This window comes from Periplaneta americana, chromosome 6, assembly GCF_040183065.1.
Source record: "Periplaneta americana isolate PAMFEO1 chromosome 6, P.americana_PAMFEO1_priV1, whole genome shotgun sequence".
NCBI lineage: Eukaryota > Metazoa > Arthropoda > Insecta > Blattodea > Blattidae > Periplaneta > Periplaneta americana.
In genome coordinates, this window is record NC_091122.1 from 36,977,553 (window position 1) to 36,989,717 (window position 12,165).

The 12,165-nt window shown below is 35.3% G+C and overlaps 1 protein-coding gene across 5 annotated transcripts in view; it reads right to left on the minus strand.

Moving 5' to 3' along the window:
- Positions 1–12,165, minus strand: part of LOC138701213 (PAX-interacting protein 1-like) — an 85,014-nt gene that overhangs the window by 7,989 nt on the left and 64,860 nt on the right. For 4 of the 5 annotated variants that reach the window (XM_069827877.1, XM_069827878.1, XM_069827880.1 and 1 more), the window contains 4 exons: positions 11,659–11,827; positions 9,429–9,529; positions 6,371–6,575; positions 3,188–3,260 (listed from right to left, as the gene is read on the minus strand). In XM_069827877.1, coding sequence (XP_069683978.1) covers positions 3,188–3,260; positions 6,371–6,575; positions 9,429–9,529; positions 11,659–11,827 — 548 coding nt within the window. Of the gene's footprint in view, positions 1–2,093; positions 3,261–6,370; positions 6,576–9,428; positions 9,530–11,658; positions 11,828–12,165 lie in introns of those variants that run through there. The other variant, XM_069827879.1, reaches the window with a different exon arrangement.

A 12,165-nucleotide genomic window follows, 5' to 3' on the forward strand; every position in this document is an offset into this window, starting at 1 on the left:
GCGATACATTTAAGCAATAGAAATTGAAGCTGGTATAAAAATATAATTTACCTTAATTATTATGCTTGGTGAATCTGGCATGGTCCTTGAGACATATTATTTTGGTAGGATAACAGGATCAGGAAAGGAAGGACGAGTACAGTGTATAACAGGAAAATCTCATATTGTAGTATGTTTCAATTCTGATTGCAGTATCCTTTAAATGACTAGCAAATACTCATAGTAAACTGGTAAAAATATGGTGGAAAATCCGATTGTTCGTAGGTGATGTCAATATCTGTATAATGATGGAAATAAACAGTATTACATGAAAATTCTTATGTCTCGAGTTTTAATCTACAATCTTCTAAAAACTGTATTTTACCTTTCCTCAAATTATCCCATCATTAAATGTATGATGACTAAGTGGTAGAGATGATTTAAGATTAACATCAAGATAAAATTACTTACATAAAGCAATTAACAATACGTGTATTCCACTATTTCAGCTCAGAACTGATTACTAGAGCTAGGATTTATATGTAGTATGAGTTAAGAATGACGCCGAGTATAGCTGAGTCGATGTGAAGCCGGTTAAGAAGGTTTTAAGCCTGGTTGACAAGACTTGAAATGCAGGAAAAGTCACAAGGACTAGACAATGCAGCTTTTAAACCCCTGCTGTTTTGTAAGTGGCAGTTAAGAGGATTAAATATCCTTAGCGCTAACTAATGGAAGTACTGAATGACAAGAATGGCAAGTATGAGGAGTGGGAGGGATGGCTTGCATGTTTGTAAACTATACCGACTAAAAATATTAGCTTCTACTACATACGAATCCTAGCTCTACTGATTAACTGAAGACAAGATCTAAGATTATATTGAAAGATTTCATATGAATAGATAGTGTAATTTCAAATGTTTTGAATTTTCACATTAATTTCAAAAACTTTACAACTCTGTTACCTTTAGAGTTCATGTAAAAATTAAATAAGAATTAAAAATCAACTAAGTGACAACTGTGTCATATTGCAAGGTACAAAATAATTAATTTGTATCTAGATAGAATAAAACAGCTTTGAATGGATTCAGCTTTCTCAAATGCTGTTCTATAAAAGGTTAAGATTTAAAATTAATTTTAAAAACAATTTAATCTAAGAATAATAATCAAATTCACATCTGAGATAGAAGAATACAGGATACTTTACTTGATACCGTATGTTAATATGCTTATGTCACACTGGCACAATGTATATTCAACGTGCACTACCTGAAATTATTAGTGGCTATACATGAAGACTGGCTACAAAATATACCATATTTATTCGATTATAAGATGCACCTTTTTTATTAAAATTGCCACCTTCAAAACTGAAGTGCATGTTATATTTAATGGCGTGTTATATTCGAAAAAAATTATGCAACTCTAATGCTTTAACCTGTATTTAGATTGTAGCGAAGACTGCTTGCCTTGGCAGACGACAAACAGTTTTCAGCGATGATTCGAATTTTAACTTTGATATGATGATGGAGACTAGATTCTTTAGAAAAAAAAATAGGACAAAAGGTGATGCATAGACCCTCCCTCCACTGCGGTATAAGGTATAGGACACATATAGTCTGTCCTATTCTTTAGTCAACTCAACTCCTCATGGTACACCTTGCTAACATTAACAAGGCTCTCACAACTGAGTCATAGAAGTATAATCATTACATCTAAAATGGAGGAAATGCCATTTTAAAAACTATCCAGGAGGCTTCAAAGTGGCAGGCTCACCAGTGGAATATCCAATGTCATGCTAGAATCTGTCATGAAGAACTTAAAGCTTCTTTCAAGCCCCAAATGTTCTTCCATTTTGTGTGCTGAAATGGACCACCTGTTCTAGAATCTTGAAAGGGTTATCTGTATTATTAAGTATTATTATTATTATTATTATTATTATTATTATTATTAGTTATTATTATTGTTATTATCATTATTATTATCATTATTATGACGACAATGATGATGGCGATGATGAACATTTCACTTCTACAATAAACTTCATGTGTATATTTGGCATAGGTGTATGCTATAATCGGGTAAATATGGTACTTATTGTAGTAAACTTGTCTGAATACTATGTATATGGTTTTATTAAAAGTAAATTAAAAATAAAAAAATTAAAGGAACATTACAATAAATGATAGCAACGGAAACATATTCAGATCTATTTTTTGTGTGTTGCATAATTTTCAGATGAAGATATGCCAAACCCAGAAAACTATGCAAAAGATATCCCACAGTCACTTCTTGTACTGGACAAGAAGTGATGAAAAGGACACAAAAGGAAGAAACGTCGTAAGATAACACATAACTCTAGTTCCATTGTATAGTATAAATATCATCCAATATATTTCTTTAAGACAACAGATTATTTTATTAAATTTAAAAAAACGCATTAAAAAAGTGGTCTCCTTTCTTGGAATGTGACACTATATACATGCGAACAAATTGAAAAAACCTTGAAATATTGATTTAAAGCACTTTGAACTCTTTTAACTAGAGTTCTTTTCTTTTTTATTTCCGAAAATGTTCAAGTTTGTACCTTTATTAGAAATAATAGTTATGGTAGTACTTTTTTGCATTACTGAAGTATTTTTATCCATGAACAATGCAACAGAAGGCAATCGTGATCTACTGGAATGTTCTATCTAGAAATTCTCTTGAAAAGAATCCCAAATTTAGCAATCCATTAAGAAGGAGTGAATATAAAGTCAAGTATATTGCAATTATAGTCTTGAAAAGAATCAATTTCGTTTTAATATAACTTCATTTTATGTGTTGCATCATTTCCAGATGAAGATATGCCAAACCCAGAAAAATTCGCAAAAGAAGATCCCCATTCTCGTATTTATTACTAGTAAATCATGGGATGGAACCAGTTAGACCAGCCTACGTGATCAAACTTGAGTTGTTACTAAGAGCCTATATACAAAATATACACCGGAGAATCACTGGATTTTCTTTGTTCAGTTGATCATATCTAATGTGCATACTTCCTCTGTGTTCTTTCAGCTACCAAGATTGCAATATAACAATGATTACTTCAACAATGTATATCTTTAATTATTCTAGCACGAAGTAGAAAATATCACAATTTTTCGAATAATGCAATTTTTGTACTATATCAAGCTCAACAATAGAGAGACATACAGGTTTCTTCACTTACAAAACTCCTTTTGATGTGTAATTGATTTCCTGTTTCATTACTGCACTCAGTATAAATTCAACATTGAAGACACCTAGGAAAGAAAATAATAAAAACATAAAAAAAAAGGTTAAGTAATACACATTTAAGATAAAAATCTCTTAAAATCCCTCTTCAAATCAGCAGTATGAATTTAAAGTCCTGAGAGCAGATATACCGTAACATGGGACTACTTTGCACAACTTTTAGTTCCTAATTTTATAAAAATTAAGAATAGTATGCCCATGATAATGGTACTGCAAACTGGGGTTACTCTGAACACAGAGGAAACTTTGTACATTTTTTCAGAAAATCATATTTAGGTTTCTACATGTTGCACTTGTTATAGATGAAGGCAAATTATTATAAAATCATTCTCATACCAAATTTACCTCCATCTGTAACAAGAGCAGCATGTAGAAACCTAAATATGATTTCCTGAAAAAATGTTCAAAGTTTCCTCTGTGTTCAAAGTAACCCCAGTTTACGGTATATTCCAATTTTAAAAACATTGTTTGAGGATATGTAATCATTTCTAAGTGTCTGGGATATATTTACTAATATGTGAACAGGCTAAACCCACATCTAGCACTAAGCTGGCATGACACTGGTATCAGAAAAGATAGGAACAAAAAACCCAAAAGAAAATTTTGGACCTTTTCTTGAAGAAATAGTGAAGAATCAATACTTTGATTTGGCAATACACTACTGTACTTAATATATGAGGAGCATTGTTTCAAAACGTATTATGTGCAACTTACAATTTTTTTACACGAATGACGAAAAACTGAATTACTCACGAACCAGACAAGTTTTAAAAACACTACACAAAACCATTTTTAAGTACTTGTTTCACAGTTTACAAATATGACGACTTGGAACCATCAGACTTCACAGCATGAAAGATAAATAAATAGAAAGTAAGAAATTTAATTTCGCCCACTGGTGCACTTAATACGTTTTGAACGATGCTCCTCATATGTACTGTATCAACTTTTTTTTTTTAACACGTGATGCTTTCATGCAAGGGCGCCCGCAGGATCCAATCTCAGTGATAGCAAGATGGTTAGAAAATTAAAGGAAATGGATGGACAAGAAGAGAGAAAATTGAACATGAAAAATAGCCATGAAATCTAAATTACCTAGTGCATGTATTCGTAGATTAAAGCACTCACTTTTGTTGAACTATTTGCCGAGAGTTTGAGACAACATGTATCGAGCACATAGAGAAAAATAAAAAAATAAAAAACTTAAAAATAAAAATCTCAGTGACAGCAATTGCTACCACTGGCTACCTCCTGTGGGTGCCCTTGCTTTCATGTACACAATTTATGAGTAAGTTTCTAACTTTGTAATTCTAAAAACAGGGTATACATTATCTGAAGTTTTGCTCATCTGAAATGGCTTCAGCCTCCTTTATTTCAATATTATAGATCTATTAATTTGTCCTACAGAATAATATCTGTAATATTCTCATAGCTGCAGTGCATATATCTGTACAGATTACAGTGCACTTAACTGCGGGATCCCGGCCAAAAAAGTCACTCACTGAGTGCGCTCCTAATATAATGGCAGTTGACATTGGACATACGAGGCCTGTCTAAAAAGTATCTGACCTTTAGCCAGAAAAAATATTTCAAATACCTGACGGGGTTGGGACCCTAATCCCCTTCAAAGTAGGCCTCTTGTGCTTGCACACACTCAGCCCACCGATCCTTCCACTGCCGGAAACACCTCTGGAAGTCTTCTTTTGGAATGGTGTTCAGCTCCGTCGTCACGTTCCGCATTATCTCTTCTCTACTCTCAAAACGGGATCCTTTCAGTGGTGTCTTCAATTTTGGAAACAACCAGAAGTCGCAAGGAGCCAGGTCTGGAGAGTAGGGAGGTTGGCGAACGGTTGTAATTCCATGTTTGGCCAAGAAAGTGTGGATCAATTGGGATGAATGTGCGGGGGCGTTGTCGAGATGCAAGTGCCAGTTGTTCGCTGTCCACATGTCTGGTCTTTCGCGCCGAACTGCATCACGGAGTCACTGGAGAACATCGTTATAGTACTCCTTTGTCACCATTTGTCCTTCTGGTGCGTATTCGTGATGCACAATTCCGCAGACCTTGATTTTGCTTCGCACCTGCCGAGCTTTCTTCGGCCTTGGAGACTCGGGATGCTTCCATTGCGACAACTGTCTTTTTGTTTCTGGGTCGTACCCGTACACCCATGACTCATCTTCAGTTATCACGGTGTTGAGAAACCCAGGATCAGTGTTGGCGGTGTCCAGAAGGTCCTGTGCAACGTCACAACGGAGGTCTTTTTGTTCCGGGGACAACAACTTGGGCACGAATTTCGCAGCCACTCGGTTCATGTTCAAATCATCACGCAAAATTGCATGTGCAGAATCTTTACTCACTCCAACCTCTTCGGCAATCTCCCGCACGGTCAAACGACGATCTGCCATCACCAAATTTCGCACCTTCTCAACAACAGCTGCACTCCGAGCAGTTTGGGGCCTGCCGCAACGCTGCTCACTCTCCGCTGATGTGCGGCCATCTTTGAATCGGTTGAACCACTCCTTAAATTGTGTTACACCCATCGCATCTTCCCCAAACACCTGCTGAATCTTACGAATTGTTTGACTTTGAGAATCACCAAGCTTTTGACAAAATTTGATGCAGTATCTTTGCTCAATTCGTTCAGTCATCTTGCGAGAAAACTAAATCCGACAAACACTTAGAACAGCACCTTATTTGGCGACCACCAGCCAGTGACTGGCACAAGCGAATGCGGTGAAAAAATTCAAGCATGTGCATTACGGTTCCTCCTTCCACAGTGCACAGTGGTGCCGCCTTAGAATCACTACTTTGCGCGGGAAAATTTAAGGTCGGATACTTTTTAGACAGGCCTCGTATACGTCAACATATATGCCTAACTTGGAGTCAGGCCACAAAGGGAAACATTGAAGGAGGAAGATTCGGTCCAGTGCTGTGGATTGAATTTGGCGTAGCTCAGTGGTCAGAGCACTTGGTACGTAGAACCAAAAACCGGGTTCGATCCCCAGCGTCTGAGCGAGTTTTTCTCCTCAAATATTAATTGCCTCCTTTATTTCAGGTAACAGAGGTTTTACTGTATTTATAATTCAAGTAAAAATATATCTAAATACAATTTTTACTTACTGATGTCATGTTTTATCAAGTCTCTAAGAAGATGAAGATCATTCCCAACAGTGACAACAAAGTAGTTAGATTCTTTCTGATTTGCTTCCTGAATGGCTTTGAGTGAACGTCTGTGCTTTTCTACCTTTCCACCAGCGCACTCAATGATTTCTGTTAAGGCATTTGGGCTAGGTACTACACCTGGAGTCATGTAGAACGTCTTACCCTGTCAAGGAAAAATTAACTAATAATTATAAAATAACACACGACACTGAACAGCTGAACTTACAATAAAAGCAAAATTATAATCCTGAAAAATAAAATGAAATGTGTACACATGCACAGCAGAAAAACAGGCCATTTTAAGGAATCGGTTTTCTCAAGCTGTGGGGAGTGAGAAGTGACAATACCCGCATCCTGTTGCCAGATCCTTGCCATTTCTTGGCCAATGAACTGTTAAATGATAAAGATTTTTTTTAACGGCTGCAGTTAAATTTCGTTTATATATTCCCCCCCCCCCCAAAAAAAAAACACACAGACGAGTGAAATGATATTTAATAACATAAGAAATGGCATTTTAAGTCTATATGGGGAGAACAAGTTAAGTCAATTTGGTAAAATTTTCACAAGAGGAATTTATAAATTCACAGTTAAGCCATCTTAAGAGTCTAAAACAGGCCTGCACACGGTTTGCGCTCTCCGAGCCATCTCACAGCTCATGAGCGGAATGCAGATATTAGCTGCACTCTGTGTAAGAGTGGACTGGAAGAAGGGGTGATCTCGTACAAAATATACACAAAAGGAAGTACTATTACGAGTGCTTATGAAATGAATTCCCGTTCAGTGTTTGCAAAACTATCTTGGACTATTATTAATTAATAAAGAAATATTTATTTTACAGAAGTAATAGAAATTCTATAGCTACTTAAATGTACAATATCATTTTGTTATTTTTTATTTATCAGTACATCAAAACGGGGCTTTATGCTGTTGGCAGCTGAAAGGAGCAGTAGCCTACTGATTGTAATGAAAGATCAGTTACAGATGTTCGATGTCTGCCTTTATTAAAGTTGATTATAGAAAACAGTTGCTCACAAATATAAATGTTGAGCCAAACATAGCAATCATTTTCACAGCCAGCCTGTGTAGTCGTGGATATTATTATTAATGTTTAGTCTTGTAAAAGTCAACCAGGCTAGTAGTATTATTCAAACGATCTTTAACCCTTAGGTCACATTGAAGATCAATAAGTTCGAGCTGTAGGCCTAAATTGTTAAATGTTATGTTCCGTCTTTTAGATTCCTCCATACTGTACTGTAGCAGTAGGTAAGCAACGTGAAACAGTTACTGAGAATAGGCCTACACACTGCACTCCACTAGATAACTGAGTGGTCGTTTCCCTCTCCTCTATCTATAGCAAGTCTATGTCATTCTGACGTATCATCCTCTCCGTTTCGGTGACGGTAAACACCGCTCTCCCGCTCCGAAGGAGCACACGCGCTCGTTGAGCACTGTTTGTGCAGGCCTGTCTAAAATGTAACACTTAAATCTGTAACACATACTTGAAGAATGTAAGATTATTTGTAGGAAATCTTAATTGCACAGAGCTAAATTTGGCTGATATATTACATTTCAAACTCCAATTCAGAAAATTTTACGACACTGACTTACCTTGTTCTTCCCTGTGATCTTTTTTTTTTTTAGTTAGTTATTTAACGACGCTGTATCAACTACTAGGTTATTTAGCGTCGATGAGATTGGTGATAGCGAGATGATATTTGGCGAAATGAGGCCGAGGATTCGCCATAGACTACCTTGCATTCACATTACGGTTGGGGAAAACCTCGGAAAAAACCCAACCAGGTAATCAGCCCAAGCAGGGATCGAACCCGCGCCCGAACGCAACTTCAGACCGGCAGGCAAGCGCCTTAACCAACTGAGCCACGCCGGTGGCTCTGTGATCTTCATTTAATAACATGTGATTATTTAAAGTCAGTTATTTTGGACCACTTGCTCTCAGGAATAAACCATGCCCTCAAATTGTGATAATTGTCCGTAATTTACTCAGTTACAGCATAATGTGTTACAAAACGATTCACTGTTTCTAAAGCAGTAACAGCATCATTAAAGGACACAAGAATTTTGGAGGCAAGCATGGACAGCTTCGAATTTCCACGAATTTCAAAGTGGTCCACATCTTAAGGAAGAAAATGTACTGTAGTTTCGCATTCTTACATTTCCACAACCCAAACTAATTTCGATCAAAACTGATTTATAACGTACAAATGACGTTTTGTATCTCCTGGGGGGTTTTAAATACAATCATGTAAGTATAACAAACCTATAAAAAAAGACGTATAACAGAGATAAATTAATATGGGAAGTATAGGAATTATGTTGGGACTTCAGAAAAAATGCTTAAGTGTAAAAATCGTAAAAGTGTGAAATGTATTACAAAAATTTGCTGTATAATTACGAAACCACTAGATGCATAAATTCTATTTTGGGCATTATGACTAGTCCTGTCCCAAAAAATTCTAAGGAACTCAAAGGGAGAAGAGACGGAATTTTTTGCAGTTATGTTACAAATATTGGGTCATGGTATGCAATTAGTAAGGAAACATACTTGAATTGTCTGTCGAGGAATGGAGATCTTCTGGAAGATGTCACCTTCAGGACATAAATGGCAGAATATATACTTTTCATCACTCTGCATGTAACTTGATAAGTAAGCATACTTAAGTGCATAACTTCCCATTATTTTTGCTGTAGTCTATACCTACACTTTTGCAATTACTGGAAACATAAATTCGTTCCAAGGATTATAACTGCAAAGACAATACAGAGACAATTTTTTCCCTGTAAAAATTGTAATGAATTAAAGAATAATTATTAAAAGCATAGATCCTGGAAAAAAAAAAAAAAAAAACTGAACGAACTGCACTATGAAAAAACAAGATGCTTAATCACAGTTATCCTGAATATTAGCAAGTTTATGAAATAAATATTTGGAATAGAAGGAATGTTCAAAAATAATAAATCAGACAAGAATACCAATAAATTAAATTGTATATCTAACCTTAAACAATTCATTTCTATTCGTCTTCTCCAGCACCTGTGGTATGTTGCAGCCAAAATCTTTTTCAAATTCAGAATCACTTAATATATATGGTTTCTCATCTGGAAAACAAATAAATACATACCTGTATTACCCAAACACATTTCATCTTCTCCACTTAACACAACATTTTCTTACAGCTGAATTGAAATCAGTCATCTCTTTTATTCCTGTGCAATCTAGTCCAAGGAAAACTAAATTGAAGTATTTATGTACAGTAGAATCTCTATTATCCGTGGTAATGAAGGGTGTGGACTGGATGCTTAATCGAAAAAATCGGATAATCTGTACCATAAAATATTTGTGGAAGTCTATACTACAGTCTCATAATATTCCTCCGTAGTGTTGTGTTTAACATGCTAGATAGTGAATCAGAAGTTCACTAATTTAATTCTGGTTGTCAACGACGGGTTTATAAGGGCCAAGGAAATTCCCTGTGATGGTTGTTTGCGGAAGGATAGGAATAGTAGAGGGCTCCTGTGTTAGATCTACATATGTTATACACCTTTGTGCGAGATCGTGCGTATTTGCTTGTTTTCCGCACAGAACCAGTACGCGGTAAGTGTGAAATACCACATTCAGTATTCCCAATGTAACACACATAACAATTTCCCTCTTCTTACCGCTTAAGCGCGACATTCATTTTACTGCTTTAGGCTTTTAACATATTATTTTTAGAGACGTTTAACATAGTAATAATTATAAATTGGAAACTTACCACTGCAATTTCACCTAAATTGCAATGTTAATTATTGTTTTTAAATATTTGCAAAAATTAAGTAAAGTCTACTACTCCACGAAACTTATTGCATTCCTGATACAAGTAACATTAAGGAAGCCGTGAAAAAATCAACAAGATTCCAGATGCCGATGTTATTACTGCAATATGTTATATAAATAATATTGTAAAAATATTAAAATGTTATATTGTTTGAAGTTCGCATTTATAGACTGGGGGGAAAAAAAGACAGACGTATGTCACGGCCTGCTGGAGTATAGTAAACACAGAAAACATTTTATAGCAACAATGTTGAAGAAAGATATTTTGGTTTTCCGAAGTTGCCGTCATTAAACAGAAGCCAACATGGAGATTTCATTGCAACTAATTAGAAATTCGTCTTTCAGGTATGTAATAAACAATCTTCACACAAAATAATGTACGATACACGAGCAGTATGTTTGTTTTCATGTTCTCGGAAATTAAAAAAGCTCAACTACGTTTCGCTTTTTCAATCTTTTCCTCGCACATGAAAACATCAACATACTGCTCTTGTAACATATATTACTATATCCTTATTTTTCATTAGATCGCGCACATTTGTAACACCAACCATGTATTCTGATGTGAAATGAGCCGCGGTTTTTCTTTTCCCAAACCTCTCAATTATTTGCATTTTTATTTGAATACTTAGCAAGACACTTTTGACACCAGTAGAAGATATTTTGCATAGAAGTTACAAAGTACGGGCATTCGAGCAGTAGGACAAGGACTGAATGCTGCACAGATTTGCTATATATTTTGCGTAAGTTCTTGGGACTATTTTACAAGTTGGGAAAACATTTTCAAGTAACATTCTTATTGCCTGCAGTAGTACTACGTAAAGGTAAGAGCTTTTAATGAAACACTCTAGAAAAAATAGGATTATAATATAAGGTATAGTACTAAGTTTCTTACATGTTTATTTCCGTAGTAAAGAAAGAAAGAAAGAAAGGAGAAACAGAAAAACAATCAGACAATCCGCCGATCGGTTAATAAGGTGACAGATAATCGGGGTTCTACTGTACACTTAATAATGTAGTATACGGACATAATTTATAACCACAATGAACAAACTATTTGTACATCTCGATTACACAACTTTTAACACTATATTCATATACATATTCCGAAACTATTTGTACTAGGACCTATGTTCTTCATAAAAGGCCTAGCTATAGTTCAATTAGTTATCTGTGAGCTTATCATCAAAGAGATAGTTCGAACATATTCTACATTTCAGTTCACAAATGTATTTTTTTGTTTTGCATGCAATAGTTCTTCACAAGTAGCATGTGATTACACTTTCATGTACGGTATTCATAATTCAATTACAGCATTTTTTAAATAATAATAATAATAATAATAATAATAATAATAATAATACAAAAACCGCGCACACACACACACACACACATGCATATAGAACAATACCTAAAAATTTGTTGTGGACATGGCTTTCACGGATCCATGCTTCTGATACTAGGTACTTGCAAGTTGACAGGCAGCAAAGGAATTTAACAGTTCGAACTGGCTGAGCCATCACCAAATGTGTTGCTTCTTTGTACGATTCCACTACAGCACCTCCCAGCTGCTTAACTTTCTGTTGACATAATCGTTGCATATATTTAATTAAAAATAGATATCAGACTTACGACAAGATTTGTTCTTATCAAACCCAGATCCTCAACTTACCAAACTATTACAGTATGGTGGAAATAGAGCTGATACAGTAAGAAACAATTTCCTACATCAATTTACCTTTAAGCCTCTAGACAGGGTTGGAGAACAGCATTTCTTCTGTTCTGGATGTTACAGTTATACAGTTAATCCAGATACAAAACAATATAATTTACCAGTACTACTTCTGGAACAGCATAACTTTTTGAAGTACACTATTTTAAGAGTACATAATTTTGTACTATATTCATTCCATAATTT